Source organism: Acanthisitta chloris, unplaced genomic scaffold, assembly GCF_000695815.1.
Source record: "Acanthisitta chloris isolate BGI_N310 unplaced genomic scaffold, ASM69581v1 scaffold4800, whole genome shotgun sequence".
NCBI lineage: Eukaryota > Metazoa > Chordata > Aves > Passeriformes > Acanthisittidae > Acanthisitta > Acanthisitta chloris.
Window position 1 is genome coordinate 1,264 of NW_008652055.1, and position 18,440 is coordinate 19,703.

Genomic DNA, 18,440 nt, shown 5'->3' on the forward strand with positions numbered 1-18,440 from the left:
AAATCCAAAATCTCCCAAGTTTGCTCATTCTTCCCCCTTCCGTAACACACACACAAAAAAGCAATTACTTTTGACAACTATAAAATCATTCTGTTGTCTCCTGAATGTATTTCATTCCACTTTTGTCTGTCTAAAACACTACTACTAAATTAATGTATTTTGCTTCCTCCAAGACCTAAGTAACACAATACTTTTCGTGGTCATGCAAAATCTCCCAAGTTTGCTCATTCTTCCCCCTTCCGTAACACACACACAAAAAAGCAATTACTTTTGACAACTATAAAATCATTCTGTTGTCTCCTGAATGTATTTCATTCCACTTTTGTCTGTCTAAAACACTACTACTAAATTAATGTATTTTGCTTCCTCCAAGACCTAAGTAACACAATACTTTTCGTGGTCATGCTTCCATGATGCTTTGACTTCTCTCTATTACTTCTTCAAACACATTTATCCCAAAGTCCTCCAAAGGGTATTAATTTTCACTGAAATGCATTAATGCATTGGCATTTAAAATAAAAGTAAAGACCTGAGGAGGATTTAGAGGTTTCCATGTCCTTTACCTGTACAAGCATTTTCAATTAATTACCTTCATTTTCTCTTGCTGATATGTTGTCCTACCCAAACAAGACTGGGATGTCTAGACCTAGTTACCTTTTGAAGATTTGGAACACTTGGGAGCACAGACGTGACACAAACCAAAGAATAACTGAGTCTGTTCTGTGTCTGGTTCTACAGGGAAAACATGACTTCAGCCTCAGTATGAATATGAGGCAAAGGTGAACAAATATCAAAGTCATACCAAGCAATGGAGAACTGATACCCCAGAATCTGGAATGTGTTTCAACACACACATATATCACTTTTAATAAATAGAATCCTTCAAGTTGAGAGAGTAGGTTTTATTTCTACGTTTCACAGAAAGCACATACCCTGTGTAGCTTTTCTCTTCTCTCATCAGAGTCTGGCATGCCCCTGAGGCTTGGAGGGATATACCAGAAACAGACATTTGTATGCTCTGGCTGCAAAAAGAACCAAACACATACGTTGATAAACAAAATAATACAGATCAATCACATGCTAAAGGTGAGTCAGTAGCATTTCTTAGCACAGACATGAAAGACAAAATATAGAATTAACTTTCCTAGTTCTGCATGTTAAACCAAAAGAAATGGATTGCAGTACTGCTGCTTGCAGCTGCTGTCTTGGGTTCCCTAAAAAATCCCATTTACTTAGTGTGCTAGCAAAGTGCTAATGCCTTTCTCCTTCAGGCAGCTTTATGAGGAACTGTTTGCCAGGATTGCAGCAAGGGCAACACAGTCCTCCTTTTCTTAGGAAATGGAGAGATGAGTTATATTCTACCACCCAAGGGTTTATGTAGTGGCACTAGCAACAGAACATACAAACAGAACAACAGAACATAGCAAAAGTAGCAGTGTGCTAGCAAAGTGCTAATGCCTTTCTCCTTCAGGCAGCTTTATGAGGAACTGTTTGCCAGGATTGCAGCAAGGGCAACACAGTCCTCCTTTTCTTAGGAAATGGAGAGATGAGTTATATTCTACCACCCAAGGGTTTATGTAGTGGCACTAGCAACAGAACATACAAACAGAACAACAGAACATAGCAAAAGTAGCAGTATAGCAGTTCTGTGTGTAACAATGTGGGACCTCAGCGTGAGTAGATCTTATGAAGGTAGTCTTCGTGCCCTAAACTGACAATTCCTCTGCAGAAGAGGGGGAGATAAATCTGACATTTATGGAACAAAACCACATGCATCTTTCCAAAAAAACCTAGCCAGATAACAACAATCATGTAGTTCTTAAGAAAATCAGAGCAGTTTTGCACAGCTGGCTTGAAGAACTGTGTGAAGCATGAGTACTGGTTTTGAAATTCCTGCATTTGTGAAAGAAAACTTACCTCTCCTTCAAAAACCATCTCAAATTCTTCTCTGTTTTTGATTTTAGTGTAGAGATATTCTGCCAGCTCCAGGCATTTGTTGATCTGATTTTCAAAGCCTACTGTACCCTGTTTTCAAAAGAAAGTAAGCAATAATGTTATGGTCATTTTCTCTCTGATGCAATCATCTTTTCAGACAGGCTTCATTCTTTAAAATTTTCGGTCAGGAAACATTTAGCAGTATTATTTATTGTCATTTAAAAGAGTAGTTAATCAACGCTACAAAAGTGGTTAAATGTGGCTGAACTGTAATCATTATTTGGTTTTGCCTCATTTTAAGATAGTTTATTATGATAATAACAAGGACTTTTGCTATTTTTAATAGATTATTTTGGGTGTCTTTTTTTTTCCCAGTTTCTAAAACTGTTATGAATATTAAAGTCTTGGTTTCACAGCTGTTGCTGAAAGACTAAAAACTTGGAATGGGAACTCAGTTGAAAGGGTAAGAATTGGGAAGCCATTTATTTCCTCTGAGCACTTTGCTAGAAACATGCGTTTAAGACAGCAAGCAAAATCTACAATGTATTTGCTAGAAGTCACTTGTCTAACTCACTGTCTTTTGTCAGAAAAAAATACATGAATATTGATAATAAATAAAACAAGGGGAAAAGTGTGGGGGTTTTTTAAATACACTTTCTGCATGCATGAACAAGCAAGACCTTCCTCCCAAAGTGAAAATTGCTTTATGATTGTACATTTCATTATATTTAATCTCAGTTTTATAAAAAAAAGATTAGATTGTGGACAGTTTACTCAACTGAATTCCCATTTTGTCAGCAGAAGAGCAAGAAGAACAGTAATGAGGTGACTGTAGATAAAGCAATAAAAATGAAATGTGTTTTCTCGACTACATGGACCCTCATCCTGTGCATGTGTAAGCCTGTACATAAGCCCATGCTCAAATTCAGCCACCCAGGCATACCACAGTCATACCAGGTAATCAACTGTTAAATCACCAATTGGGCAAAGCTTCATAAGAAAAAGGCCTTGTTTTCCAAGTTGCTTATAAAAAACTGTGCATTGAAACGTCATGTTCAAAGGACCCTTGTAAGTCACCAAGGCTACTCTGCTGTTACAAGTACTCTGTCATAGAATACATATGGATGTGTACAGATCACAACAAAAGACCATTTTGGTGTCCTGCCCTCACTCGTTTTACTGCAGAAAGATTTAAACCTTTCTTCTAATTGCCACCTGAATTTACTCATGGCTAACATTGTTCTACAATTCAAATAGCTCTTTTCTGACTTTTACTCAGAGACCTGTGTGTTTAGGGATGGTAATTACACTAACATTTACCTTAAAATAAAGTGTCCCATTACATGAGACTTACACATTAAACAAAGACATTTCTGGGTTATGAGCTAAACTTTTGTTATTTACCTTTGCTTTCCACATCAACCAGAACTTGAAAATGTCCACGTGTCGACCACACTGTATTGCCTTATCTCCAGTGTCATAGGAGACATCATACTGCTTGTCTGGCTGGAAGAGATAACCTGCACACATCTGGTTGCAGCCTTGAAGTATACCCTGTCATGAAAAACAAGTACTTATATGGCATACATGCATAAGAAACTATGCAATAACAATGTATGAAAATGTATTTCAAACATATACAGAACAATTATTCTTTAATGGGCCATATTATCACATACTGACTTTGTTTTGTAAACCTGAGCCACAAAAATAATTTCAGAACCTAAGGTGGTTCTCTTACAAGGCCCTGAGGAAACACTTGGTTTTACACACCCACACCTGAAGAAACATTCTCAGATTAATTTGGAGACTTAGTTTTGGATACTAACTTTGTCCACTTCAATTTGTAAGGTATGTTCTCACCACTTAGATCTCTGATTTGTTAAATTGCACACTAGAATACAGCTGTGGTCTCTCAGTGCAACAGACAGCCACACAAAATGAAGTGAAAAACACTTAACTGAAGGTTTCAACTTGTCCAGCTTTATGACACTTAACATTGGTTATAAATATAAGCACAGATTACCTAAACTGGATATTTTTTGCTTACAAATAAATATGGTTCACAGACCAACAGAAATCTATGGATTACTGGCAAAAATCGCTGAAGGAAAAACAGAGGAGCAAATTCCTGTATGTTACACAGAAGTCCTGCACATGTAACATTTCTAAAATGGTTTGCATCTCCTCTAGAGTTTATTAGGGGGTTTGGGAACAAACTCAAAGTCACTGGTGTGAATGGTAAATACAAAAAAACCCAGCAAAGTTCTCATATAGAGAACAACTCCACTGAAAACCCTGCAATAGCTGGCACAAAAAGCATGCATGCCACTGGACAGAGGCTAGTGCTTCCCTCCAACAGAGGTGTTTTATAAAGGGAAATAAATGCTGCAGACTTCAGTTTAGAGATGGAGTGACTGGAAGCACAGTGTCAGTTCTAGGGCTGGAACTCCCAACTCTTCATCCCAGTTCTATACACAGGGACTACTTATTCAGCTAAACCCTTCTAGTAGCAATTGACATGCCAGAAATTAGTAGACAGTATAATTAGTCCTATTCACAGATGATACGACTTTCATCATCTAAGAAAAATGCATATTGCTTTAAAGAAATAAGATACTGGTCTTGCTGCCATTGATGGCAAAGAAGAATCTAGATGAAAGCCCTAAAAACAGAGAGTCATAATAAAAGCATCATGTTTTTTTTCAACAGAACTAAGAAACTTTTAAACCCCGTGTAAGGTTAAAAAATTGCTTTTTATTTAAGCAATTTAGACTGTGACCAAGTACTGAGACCAAGGGTGTATGTTCAGTATATCACAGAAACAATGGGGTGGGTGCTCAGACGAAGCATATTAGCATGGCTCGTTGTTGCTATTAGCATATGCAAAGATCCAACAGCTAAAGATCTGACTCATGCTGTCTACAGCTTTAACAAAAAAAAAAAAAATAAAAGCAAAGCCAAAAAAGCCAGGAAACATAAAACAACTTCCTAAATACAATGTAAATTCACACAATTATCCCTTCCAAACTCTGTTTTGAAATTTAATGCGTTTTGCACTACCCTGTTAAGAAGTAGGGCTTGATATTTACTTTTCCTTTTTCTGCAATGCTTAATTATTAAATATAAGGCAGACCTTCTCCCGGACAAGAATGGCAGAACATTGTAACAACACTCCCATCATCTTGTGTGGATTCCAAGTGACTGAGTTGGCTCTGCAAGAAAATGACACATTCAGATAGGCCTGGAAAACAGAAACTCAACCTGAAGCAGTCACCTTTGTTTTCTGCTTTCAGCTGGAAATATATGGAGTTTTGACAGTGGTGATATCACTATGGAGATTATTACTGTCTCAGGTGTCTTCTTTCCCATCTATGCTGCCCAGGAAAGGAATTTTTTCACACTGACATTGCAATGTCAGACTTGTGATTAGTTTGTATTATGACCAACACCAGCTAATTAGTATCAGACTGATTAGCCGATACAGTAACATCAACCCCAGGAGACTCCACTTCTAGAAATAGCACTAATAAAAATAACAAAACCAGTTTGACAGATTCTATCAATTCAAGGTGCTGACTGGGGAAGTGTCAGAGGTTTAAGGGACTAATATGAATTCTGGGAGAATATAGTACTTTACTGAACAGCTGCTGGAAAAGTAGAAAGCAAAGGAAAATACACTCCATATGTTTATCTGCTTGCCCAGTTAGAGCCACAGCTCTAGCTTGCTAAGCCCATGGACTAGAAAAGGCTCTAAAACTACATCATAATCCTACCATTATGTATTTAAAGCTTAAAACTTTTTAGGTACAAACACCTTAAGACCACTTAATTTACTAGTCAAACAGATGAGATGTTCTGTATTTTTAACATACTGTCCTAGACAGTTTAATGATGATGCTAAAATAAATGTGCCAACATTGCACATCCATTGACCTCTTCACCTCAAGTCATTAATTACCAAATGTCCCCTTGATTCACTGCTCATTCCAGTGAAGAAAAGTGCATCATTGTATTTCACAGACTATGCATGTGTTCTTACAACATGGTTGAAAGAAAATTAAAAGGTATTTCATCATCATCTACACCCTGCTCTCAGAGGACACAGATACAACCACAGTTCCTCTGATTTGAGCAACACAATGACTTCTTCACCCCAGTCTGAGGACCACTAATTTCTAGATATGATTCTAACTCCCATCTGTGCTAAGTTAGACTGTAGCACTCCTCAATCAAAAGAACAGTGCAGTCTGTGCTGCACCTGGGGAGTTCACCATCCCCCTAAAGTCTCCTGCTTAGGCAGTGCAAACCAGCAGATACATGGCTTGGACTCAGGAGCCAATTACCTTTTAAAAAAATTCACTAATAGTCCAGATGGAGTAGTCAAGAAACAGGAATTTATATAACAGCTGATTTCCTTTTAGAAACACCATGGCTTCGGTTTAGTATGTTTCCTTAACTTTCAAGGTTCCTGACAAAGAGAGTTCCAAGTCATTTTTCCCACAAAGAGCACTAGGTTTATTTTAACATGGATATATCCCTCTCTGCTTGGTGCAGCCAGCCCGAGTCTATCCCACCCCTGGCAGTCCCAGCTCCATGCCACAGCACCATGCCAGTCATTCATGCCCATGTCCCAGAGCAGGCCAAGTATGACCTGAGTGCTGACAACAGACCCCAGCTGGGGCCCAGGGCAGTCAATTACCAGCACACTGGGCCCCATCCCATGTGTGGAGCTCCCTACAGCTGATAGGGAAAAAATAATTTCATGCTTCATGGTCTGCTGCTTTTTCTGTATTTGCTTAAAATTATGGCCTTAATTAGCACCTCTGGGTTGACCTCAGGTCAAAAGAGGTGTGCCATACTCCCGTGACGAAACCTGTATAGCTTAAGAGAATTATTTCACAATGCTGACCTCATATTAGACATGTTGCCATGAGTGACTAGGACATTGGATTGGGCAGAGCTTGATAGGATTCTGCTACTTCAGTGTACTCCTGCCTCAACACACACTGCTGTGCTTGTGACAGAAGGGTCCACATGTTTTTCCCGCCAGTCCTTCTGTACACTATTCTTTACCTCGTACTTATTCTTCACTTACTGCATAAGATGCTCAACACTAGGAAAGCTTGTTTTCCCCAAGGAAGACCATTGCTCACTGTACTTATTTCACACCTTTACACAGTGCCCACATTCAGCATGATTGAGTCAAGGAAGCAATTTGGTGCTAATTTGAGGGTACATGGGTAGAGCTTCTTTCACGTATTTTTTGCTTCCCTGGAGGCTGATATCTGCAATCATGGGAAAGATCTTAAGCTTCTGGTTCTACATTGCTTTCTGGTTTATTGGGGTTTTTTGTCTGTTTTGTTTGTTTTGGGGTTTTTTTTCAGATGGGCAGCATTTTATGATGACTAGTTTCATGGGAAATCTAGAGACAAACACACCCATGGGATTATAAACATAGCATCTTCTACAGACTTGTCATAACTCGCTATGGGAACAACTGTGTCAAAGACTACACCTGGAATGACGCCTGAGTCTGAATTGCAAGGGCCAGAGGGAGGGTCACACTCTCACTCTACTGTCACTACCAACACAAATATTTTGCCTCTTTAAATTTTGTTCAATCGATGATTAATTAAAGGCTGGATTCTGATCCCAGTGGACATCTTGGTAACCTGGGTTATGTACCTGGGTGCACAAACGTGATCTTTTCTCCAGACCTCACTCTAGCCTCTACAAGAGCTTCCTGCTCTTTTCATGTAATCCCCACATGGCCCAACTCATAGCCCCTGTGCCCTGAGACACAGTGAGTATCTGTGACCCTTCCTGGACTCCCTGGAAATTACCTCAGTCTTCTCCCTGGCACAGCAAAAGTGTATCAGCTCTGTGCAAGCATAGTCTTATAGGTCCTGAAACGTGCCCCAGAAACTTGCTGCTAATTCAGTCTCTATCATGCATTCATCTCTTTGTTGTATACACACACACATATATATGTGTGCGTGTGTGTGTGTAGATATATATATAAGCAATATAGAAGCAAACATGTGTATATATACGCACATATATATAGATATATAAATTTCCATGAACTTCTATTTACAGAACACTCATTTTCAGGCAGAACACACGCTCTTTATTTTCTGGAAAAACTACAAACATCTTTCCGGAGAGAACCTCTGAAAATTCCCACCATGTCATGGCTTCCCACCAAGGGTATTCATGCTCAAACACTTTCCTCACTGATCACTGCTATTCTCAAAGCCCTGCATTTCAGAGATTGGCTAGCTCTCGCACCTCAGTTTTTCCTCAAATCCTTCTTCACCCATTCCCAGACTTATGATCCCTTTGAAGATATGCAGAGAAAAATTCCCCTTCTCTTTTTTGCCAAGCAATATCCTTGTCCTCCTTCGAATCTTCTGGAAACTTACCTTTAACTCAACCATACATTGCTTTTGTTCTGTAGTATTGTTTCAGACTTTCTAGTCTGAACCTTCCTTATCTGTCTCACTTTTCTTGAATTGAGTGTTTAAACTCCTTAATGCAGCAAATTAATATTTTCATGAATTTTTTTAAGTGTCATGTACCTTAGAAAAGTTATTTAATGACTGTATTACACATAAGCACTGTGTATTACCTTTCTATTCCGTTCAGTTTATGACGATGCTTTCGGGACATTAAGAGTCCTCCTCCCCAGGCAGCCTGAAAAAGACAGAAAAAGCTCAATATATTTTAATTTACTCAGAATCTAGTAATAAGTATTTTAATTCAAGACAAAACATGTGTAAACAAAGATCCTCCTTTGCCTGAATAGTAGCACTGCTTTAGTTACTCACATCTACATGGAGCCAGAGGTTGTATTTTTCACAGATATCTGCAATCTCCTGTATTGGATCAAAGGCTCCGTATACTGTTGTGCCTGCAGTTGCATTTACAAAAAGAGGAATGTATCCCTACAATAAAAATAAAAATATTAAATATAAATTCCAACCTCTTTCAGGGAAAAAAGTGAAAATAAATTCAGAAACTTTGTTTTCTTATTTTCCAGCCTAAAGAAGTTTCTCTTCCCATGTGAAAAGTACACGAGCAACAGTACAAACTAATTACATTCATGGTAAGAACAAACCCTGTTTTCATTGTACTGCAACCTCACAAAATTAACTAGCCAGAAGATAAAGAATATTATTTTGTCCATTCTCTTTCAGTGAGGAGATTTAACCATCTAGTAGAAGACTAGCAATAGCCAAATAAAGTTGAGACTTCTACAGCAGTATAAAGGCAATTTAATTAATTGTGATTTGTAAGATGCAATTTAAAGGCTTCGAATTGTTCCTTTAGTCTTTATCTACTAATAAACAGAACAAAGCAGAACAAAGAAATCCAAAACAAAAAGCAATAAATGTGGAATGCTCAGATCAAACAGACAAGTTTGAATTAGATTAAATAAATGTGAACTGCAATTTCATAGAGTGCCCAAATGCAAAGAAGTTAAGAAATAAAAATTAGTAATTTTGATTGTTCCAACTCTGGTCACTTTATACAAAATTAATGGATTTTTCACTGCATTGATTCAAGAGATAACAATGTTTGCCTGAAAAAATTAAGCTTACTGGCTATATTAAAAAACCCTTCAGCCTCACACATGAAATCTATAGGGTGTTTTACAGTTTCTATAGAATTTTTAATGCTTTTGGTTAAACTTTAAAGTTTGGATAGAAGTATCTTTAGTTTCATGCTTTCATGTGGGTTTTTTCCATATTTTACAAACAGAAAGTTGTTTTTAAAAATCATATAATACAGATGTAGCTCAAGACTCAAAAATACTTTGATTTTAAACAGAAAATGGAAACCTTAGCAAGACATATAGCTAATTCCCTAAACAATACAAGAATGCATAATTAAGCAGCTGAAAATACTATTATGACATTTACATCATTATAATGTTTTCTTTGATGTCAACCCTCAGACTTCAAAGGAAGAAGTAACTTTACTAAGCCAGGCATTTAAGCACTAATTTTTAAAAGCACAGACCTTTTGTTTTGCTTCCAGAATTTTTGCTTCCAAATCAGCTGGTATTATTTTGCCTCTGTAATTATTGTAGAAACAGAAAGACAAAGAAAATTAAAGAATGCATATGGAAATACTAGCTACAGTTGAAATAATTTAATAGGATTTTCTCAACAGGCCATTAGCAACTTGACACACTGTACTGAATCAGTCCTTAAACACAATACAACAAATTTAACAGGTGAACACATTTAATCTATCAAATCCTTAGCATTCATCCTACCTTTCATTGCATTTTATCAAAACAACATTGTCTGTTCCAAATCCAAGTGCAGCTCCAGCTTTCTTTATTGAGTAGTGGCTCTGCAGCAAACATAGGAACATTAAATGGAGTGGTGGTTTAATGACGAAGCATCTTCACAACATCTACCAATAAATTAAGAATTAGCAGTGTATTAAACTCACATGTTCTGAGGTAAAGAGAACCAGTTTAGGGACTGCAGCCATGCCTTTGGTTTTGACTTCAGGGAAATACTTGTAGCGTGCAGCCATTATGCTGTACATGTTGGAGATAGCTCCTCCTGTGAAGGAATAAATGAATGAATAACAAAACAGTGATAATGAAAAAATGCATATTATACCAAAGACATACAAGTCTCATTTGCATAATGCAGTGAAAAGTGGCAGTGAACTGTGAAAAAATACGTCTCTGAAATGCATGGTCATCTGTCTAAATAGCATAGGGACAGGGTCTCTAGAAAGCCACAGAGCTAGTCAGAACTTCCTGTCTATTGTGTCTTTCAATTGCTAACATTTTGTAACACATTCCTAAAAAGTTCAGCAAGAGCTGCTTTAGCATTACAACTTTTAGTGGATGCCAGGCACCCACCAAAGCCACTCTATCACTCCCCTTCTCAGCTGGACAGGGGAGAGAGACTGTAACAAAGGTTCATGAGTCAAGATAAGGAGCAGGAGAGATCACTCATCAAATACCTTTACGGGCAAAACAGACCCACGTTGGGGAAACCAAGTGAATTTACTACTAATTAAAATCAGAGCAGGATAATGAGAAATAAATCTTAAAAACACCTTCCCCCCCACCTCTCCCTCCTTTCCAAGCTCTACTTCCTCCCTGCCAGTGGTGCAGGGTGACAAGGAATGGAGGCTGTGGTCAGTTCATCACAAGTTGTTTCTGCCACTGCTCAGACAGAGGAGTCCTTCCCCTGCTCCAGCATGAGGTCTGTCCACAGGAGACAGTTCTTCATGAACTGCTCTGACATGGGACACTTTTCCACAGGGTGCAGTCCTTCAAGAACAGGCTGGTCCAGTGTGGCTCCCCCACAGGGTCACAAGTCCTACCAGGAAACCTGCTCTAGTGTGGGCTCCTCTCTCCATGGGTTCACATGTCCCTGCCCAGAGCCTACTCCATCACAGGCTTCCCATGGGTTCACAACCTCCTTGGGCATCCACCTGCACCGACATGGGTCTCCTCCATGGGCTACGGGTGGATCTCTACACTTTCCTTGACCTCCCTGGGCTGTCGGGGACAGCTGCTTCACCACGGTCTTCAACATGGTCTTCAACATGGTCTTCACCACAGGCTGCAGGGGAATCTCAGCTCCAGTGCCTGGAGTGCCTTCTTCTTCTCCTTCTTGACTGACCTTGGTGTCTGCAGAGTTCTTCCTCTCACATCTTCTCACTTCTCTAGCTGCAATTACCTCTGCACAATAACTTTTTACTTTTTTCCTTCCCTTTTCCTTAACTAGCGCCTCTGATAGGCTTGGCCTTGGCCAGCAGCAGGTCCGTCCTGGACCCACTGGCTTTGGCTCTGTCAGACATGGGGAAGCTTCTAGAACCTTCTCACAGAGGCCACGCCTGTAGCCCCACTGCTACCAAAACCTGGCCATGCAAACCCAACACACAAGAACAACAGGAATTTATCTTGTCTGAGACTGAAGAAATGTTGCATATTGGATGGATTTATCCCATCTTACTCTAAATATAGAAGTAGATTCCTACAGCTGAGCTAGTTATTCTAAACTTCCTTACAGTTAGTTACGGGAAAGAGGCATTTCACAGGCTGTGATTCAGCTAATCTATCTTGACACTTATTTTTGAAGAATTTGAATTGAGGCAAAGCACGTATTTCTTTTGGTTTGCTGCTAAAAAGAGCCCTGGATAATTAGCTCAGCTCTTCGATGCAGACCTCAAGCTTTAGTAAGATTAATTTTATCCATAAGTCTAGGACAATTTCTTCCTCTAACACTTTTTCATTGATGAGAAGACTGAGAAAGATCTGTATTTTACTAGCAGATAGGACTGGAGATCAAGCAAGTGTACGTTCCTGGACCTTATGTGGGCTGTTCCAAAAGAAGGTGGTATTGTCCTTTATCCTCTGTAACAGGATGGTGATCCCTCATGCCAAACCCAGAAATCTGGAGTTCTGCTAGGCATCCACGTTGTCCACACATTGACCTCTGATAAACCTCCACATGGCTTATCAGTCATTTCTGCCTCTGCTCACTGCCTTTATGTCACTTTCCAGGGAAGACATTCTCTCTTGGTCTTCATACTGGAATCATACTTGTGAATGCAGTCAGATTATGTCCCTGATAATGTGTCCCAGAAAGTGACAGGCAATCGTAGCCTTTTCCTGTCTGTGATCCCAAATCCTCACTGGCCACCAAAGAAGTCAGTACATGATTCACAAGAAGTATTGGTCAGCAGCTTTATGTCACTTTCCAGGGAAGACATTCTCTCTTGGTCTTCATACTGGAATCATACTTGTGAATGCAGTCAGATTATGTCCCTGATAATGTGTCCCAGAAAGTGACAGGCAATCGTAGCCTTTTCCTGTCTGTGATCCCAAATCCTCACTGGCCACCAAAGAAGTCAGTACATGATTCACAAGAAGTATTGGTCAGCAGAGCAGGAATGCAGTGCAAAAAAGAGGTGTTTAAATGCCCAGCTACGTACCAGAGCTTGTAGTCAAGTTTTAAAATGCTGAGCAGCCATAATACATAGCCATACTCCCCCCAACTTTTCTGTGGGATGTTTAAGCAAAGCATTCCTACTTCTGAATATCTGACTCATTGTTTTGTGTTGTAGATAGTGTGGATATTCAGGCATAGCATATGTTTATTTTAACTTTTTAAGTTTTAGTCAAATCATCAAAACAGAGAAGAAAAACTCACCAGGTGAGAATATTCCATCGCCATCTTTATTTGACCATCCAATAATCTCCCTCATCTTTCGAAGTGTTATTTGTTCCATGAGGACAAAAACAGGGGCAATTTCATAGGTAAACCTGCAGGGATAAAGCAAATAGACAAACAAAATCAGTCACAGATACTAGAAACACGCAATAAATTCCCAGTCTATGATTTTTTGTGGAAACACTCAAAGTTTCTAGAAGTTTTTTTATATAAACTGAGGCTCTGATACAGCTACCTTTACCCAAGCAAAAATCCTCAGGAAGACAAGAATGGAAGTACTGGTCAATAAAAACTGCAGTATTAGTTATTTTGCAACTTTCTATATAATGAATGTAAGACCTAACGTTCGCTATCATAGTGCTGCTGACTACAGTTTAGATTGTTCTGTAAATCACTTGTTTCCCAAAGTGTCAATTCCACACTTGTGGAATAACATACTGCCAAATCCTTATGAAAACAGTGAACTTCACTGAGCTAAACACAACCATAATTAAAAGTATTGAGCTAGGGTTTCAAAGTCTAAATACAATTAATTATGTGGATTTATTCTGTTGATGATCTCCAAGGACAACTTATTTCTACAATACAATGTGATCAATAACTGTCAAGAGTAATTATAAATGATGATTTTCTAATTACCAATTACCAAAACCAAGTCAGCAGTCAACTATTGTATCCACTTAATGAGGGCAGAAAACATTGCATAGCCTGGTATGCCCTGATGTCACAGTCAGATATGTGGATGGAAAGTGACAGCCACACAACCATTTTTGGTGATCAAGGTACATGAATAAATTGCCACTGCTGTAAACAAACTCTGCCTGCTGTGTATGGGGCACAAAAATTAAAAAGGAAGGGGGAAAAGGAAGCAGAGAAAAACAAAACAATCGACCTGTGATTTCCAAATGAATCTGTAAGAATATGACACCCTGACACTTCAGATCTGACTGATGTCTTTCACTTGAATAATTCTGTCAAAACATATGCATTGTCTCTCTAATACCAAAATGATACTTTGAGAATAGGTATGGCAAACTTGAAGGAGATATTAAGAAGGGAACAAGTGTCAGGAAAAGCTTGTCTTTTATTTACAGCTACACCGATTACTTAAAATGTTAAATTTTTTCTTCAATCCTTATGTGTCCTTAGTCCATCAGAGAAACAGCACCACCATTCCTTTAAGATAAAACAACACTTGTACTTTGTTTAACTGTTGTAATTGCTATTTTCAGAAGCCAAAATACTACTTATTTTATTATCATTAGAACTGCCAGAGACAGCTGAACACTGAGCTGAAGTTTGGGTGTTGCTTGTCTTTACAAATAGAAAAATGTAATAATTCAGTGTCTGCTTACAGTGGGGTTTGGTTTGGTTTGAAGCACTACAAGTCTAGAATATACTCCAATCTTTATTTAGGCAGAACGATCAACTGAAGTCAACAGGAACTCAGCAGTGCATACATAGATCACTGTACCTCAACACAAGATACGTTTAAGTCAATATGTTTTTTTCCCACCAGTTTAAACACATGTAGAATTCTGTCCTGAGACCTTGCACACTGATCCCTACATTCTTCCCAGGAGACTTATAGTCTTGTAGAAAAAACCGTATAAAGTTAAGCAAGTTTTTTGTATGTAAAATATCAAGTGTCCACAAGGGCAATTCTGAATAGATTTAAACACAAGTAAAATAGTACTTGTTTACTCTATTGTGTAATTATTTTCTGAGTCTTCAAAAACTTACAGGAAAGAAAAGACTGCAGATGATTATAAATCACGAGGCCAACGCAGCCATATTAGATGACTGCTATGATTTTACAGATCACATCTTGCTGAAGTTCACTCTTACTTGTTCTAAACCTCAATGGGTCTGAAAAATTCAGTAAAACCTAGAAAAGGTGTTGAGCTTAGAAGGAACTGTCCAACTTTAGAATCAACATATTGACAAAAAGTGGTGATTAGATTTTTATGGCAGTTACAACCTTTACAGGCATTTCTCTGAATTTCCTAAAACAGTTGTGTGTCTCAGCTCTCTACTAGCAGAATGGATCAATGGGATTTTTTGGTAGAGGCCAGTGCTGGCTTAATCCTGTTCTCACCTAAAGGGCAAATCACTTTATCACACCAGATCATTCTAGCTACCTATTCTCCTGTTTGCCAGTATGTAAAAAGCATTCTGAGAAAAAACACAGAGCCTTTTACATCAATTTTTTGTTTCATTTTCATAAGCACATATGCATAGTCCTGAAAATACCAATGCAATTCTCTTGTCTTGGCTAACAGTGGGCATAAATTTCATAAATTTCATAAATTCCAGATAATACTATTCCTTTCTAACCTCAGCTGGCTGTTGCACAGTGAGAGGATGCCCTGTACTACAGATGCCTAGAGCTGAATGAATAATGGCAACTTCTGAAATTTTCACCCTGAAGGTCTCATGATTAGTGACTGAGCTATGAATAGCACATTGATACATTATTTCCAAGTCAATGTGGGAAGATTATTATGTTTAATTTTTTTATATTATCTTCACAGTGACATTTAAGTAACATTTCCTAATGATAACTTAACATTTCAAGAGAGTATAGATGTTTCGATTGCTCAAATCTCATCTGAAAACACATTTTTAATCGTTCATAAATATTTTAAGTATTGTTTATCTGTAGAAAATAAAAAATACCAAATGCAAAATATTCTCCACCATTATTCAGTGCTGCTGTTCCTTGCACGTTATGTGCTTATGTAGCTGTAATAGGTTAGAACAGTTTCTAGGTAAAGGTCAAACCCTGCTCTTGTGTGCTGGAACACTGCTCAAAACAAATAATATGCTCCCCAGAGCTCACAGAGGTGATTTGGCTATTTTTAATAACCTTCTCTGTCAGTTCTTGGAATCATATTTTACAAACATCTTGCTTTAACCTTACTAGCCCTTACTGTGTTATTTGAAAGCACACCATGATGACCTTGGTCTGCTGAAAAAAAGAGAGCAATGTATTATTTTGCACTCACTAAACTTCATACAAGCAAATAGGTACTAAATTTTCATGCTTGCAGAGAAGGATTTTCAAGATCTGTTCTTGTTTAAAGCATGCATGGGTCAGAAACTAGCTTTACAGAAGTAACTATTTAACAATTTCTGTTTAAACCAAAGAAAATAGAAGCTCAATTAAAAAAAGAGTTAATCTTTTAAGTGAATTACTTAATGTAATGTTCTTAATAATTATGGCAATATTTCCTGATACTCTCAGAGTGACACAGAGCTGAATTCTACTATGTCCCATCAGACTTGTGTGATTTCACTGACTAGAAAAAGATAGCTAAATAGGGATAACCTAGCTAGTCAAAGGAAAAGTGGTTTGCAAAAAGTGACACTCTGAAGTAGTTTTTTGTCATAGAGAAACAATTTTTGAGCAAAGTTTTGTTTTAGAAATGTGATCAGAACTGTTCACTTTTAATTGTGCTGTTAAGAAAGGCACTTAAAAGCACTTTAAAGCACTTTCCAATACTTGTTTAACAATGAAAATATCATGTTGCTGGGTTTTCTTCACAACTGGCTTTTAAATCTGAATGTTTCATACCAATTCTTAGCAAATGGAGATGTTTGTTACAGAGAGCAGGCTGGTTTGGCTGGAGCACCTTAACTAGTTTTCTTTATTGCTATTGCCACAAAACAGGCACCACTCATAATCTACATAGAGCTGCTACTAATCAGATATACTTAATGAACCATATACTCATGGGTAGGCCACTGAAAATATTGTTCATTTCCCAATCTGCAGTGTGTTCTGACAATCAGCAACTACCCCAAACAGAGGTAGCTTTAGAGTTAAAACACATCCCATACAAGACTAAAACTGAGCAGTCTGCTACCTGCCAAGTATTTGGACTCCCATCACATTTTTAAGCATATAGAAATCAAAATCTAAATTAAAATTGGCTAGAAGGAAAATTGGTCCAAAAGAAGAAAAATAATTTCATGTTACTGTTCTAGAATAATCATGTTTTACTTACCATATGCTCTGGGATTTTTGCATTTCTATTTATCTATTCAACTATAGATACCTATTTTCACTGTATTAGTGTCACATTAAGAAAAACATGAGATGCAACAATCATCATTTAAATATGAAAACTGCACATGTCTGTGACAATACATATCTACCATGATACATGGCAGCCCCTGCCAGCACCAGTGATAGACACTGGCAACGAGACACTGCTTACATGTTTGTATTAGCAGTTGATGTCAGCCACTCTCCAGCCAAGCCAATAATGTCCAGTCCTGTGGACAGCTGATTGAAAAAGCGAGGATGACCTGGAAAGAGAAGTGAGAGTAACTTAGAACGAACTCCACCGGTATCTCTCAGTTTTCAATTTTACACCATACAACTGTTCTGACACCAAGGACAGTTTTGCACTCAAAACACTCTTGTAGCAAAGTTTTCAAAGCACGTCCAGGTTATGGGGAGATCGTTAGCCAACATTCATGGATGTCTTGTTAAAAACTTGAAAAACCGCTTTGGAGGAAGCTTGTGTATTGAATCATTGGTGTTTAAATTTAAAGAGAGAACATCAGAGTCCACTGAGCCTGTAAAACACCTCGGGGACCTGTGAAAGGCCCACCTGCAGAGCCCCCCTACCGACCTGACCTCCGTCGCGTTGTGACCTCGGGTGAGGGCTACACGGGTCAGAACATAGGTAGTAACAACCTGCAGGTGCTGGGTCCACTTGCATTTGAAAGAGAGGAAGGCTCAGCCGCTTGAAATGCTGCTGCAGGAGTGAGGGAGGGGTGCGGAGAATCCAGTCCCTTCCTGAGCCGCACAGCCCCGGGGGTGGTGGAATGTCCCAGCGGGGCACGACCCACTGCCGCGGGGCGCAAGGGCCCCCCAGAGCTCCTGGGCACGGCCGCTTGCCCACTCGGCTTAAAAGCTAGGATTCACCTCCTAAACAAAGGATTTGCTATTGAACCAAAGTCAACCATATTCCTATGTTTCATCCGAAGTTGCTATAACAACTTTTATAAGCAATAATCCCGACTGTTGGGGTCCACTTTTCTAGCATGAAAAGAAGAAATTCCTAAGAACTGATAACAGGCTTTGAGAGGAGAGGTGTCATGATTTAGCCCTTCTCTCTGGAAAAGGAGACGCAGTCAGTGCACTGCCCTAGAGAGGGGGTCACTGCTCGATGCCTGGAGGGACCCTGTCAGGTCGCATTCGGCTCAACACTAGGAACATCAGCGTCTTTTGACATGAAGAAATAAATGCGATTCTGCCCCGAGCGATGTCAG

General features: G+C 38.8%; 1 protein-coding gene across 1 annotated transcript in view; it reads right to left on the bottom strand.

Moving 5' to 3' along the window:
• GAD1 (glutamate decarboxylase 1 (brain, 67kDa)) overlaps nucleotides 1–18,440 on the bottom strand; it is a 22,562-nt gene that overhangs the window by 1,263 nt on the left and 2,859 nt on the right. The window contains exons 3-13 of the mRNA XM_009075597.1: nucleotides 17,378–17,468; nucleotides 13,134–13,246; nucleotides 10,405–10,520; nucleotides 10,223–10,302; nucleotides 9,964–10,018; nucleotides 8,769–8,885; nucleotides 8,570–8,634; nucleotides 5,072–5,150; nucleotides 3,340–3,489; nucleotides 1,918–2,025; nucleotides 933–1,022 (exon numbers count right to left, since the gene is read on the bottom strand). Of these exons, the coding sequence (XP_009073845.1) occupies nucleotides 933–1,022; nucleotides 1,918–2,025; nucleotides 3,340–3,489; nucleotides 5,072–5,150; nucleotides 8,570–8,634; nucleotides 8,769–8,885; nucleotides 9,964–10,018; nucleotides 10,223–10,302; nucleotides 10,405–10,520; nucleotides 13,134–13,246; nucleotides 17,378–17,468 (1,064 nt within the window). The remainder of the gene's footprint in view (nucleotides 1–932; nucleotides 1,023–1,917; nucleotides 2,026–3,339; nucleotides 3,490–5,071; nucleotides 5,151–8,569; nucleotides 8,635–8,768; nucleotides 8,886–9,963; nucleotides 10,019–10,222; nucleotides 10,303–10,404; nucleotides 10,521–13,133; nucleotides 13,247–17,377; nucleotides 17,469–18,440) is intronic.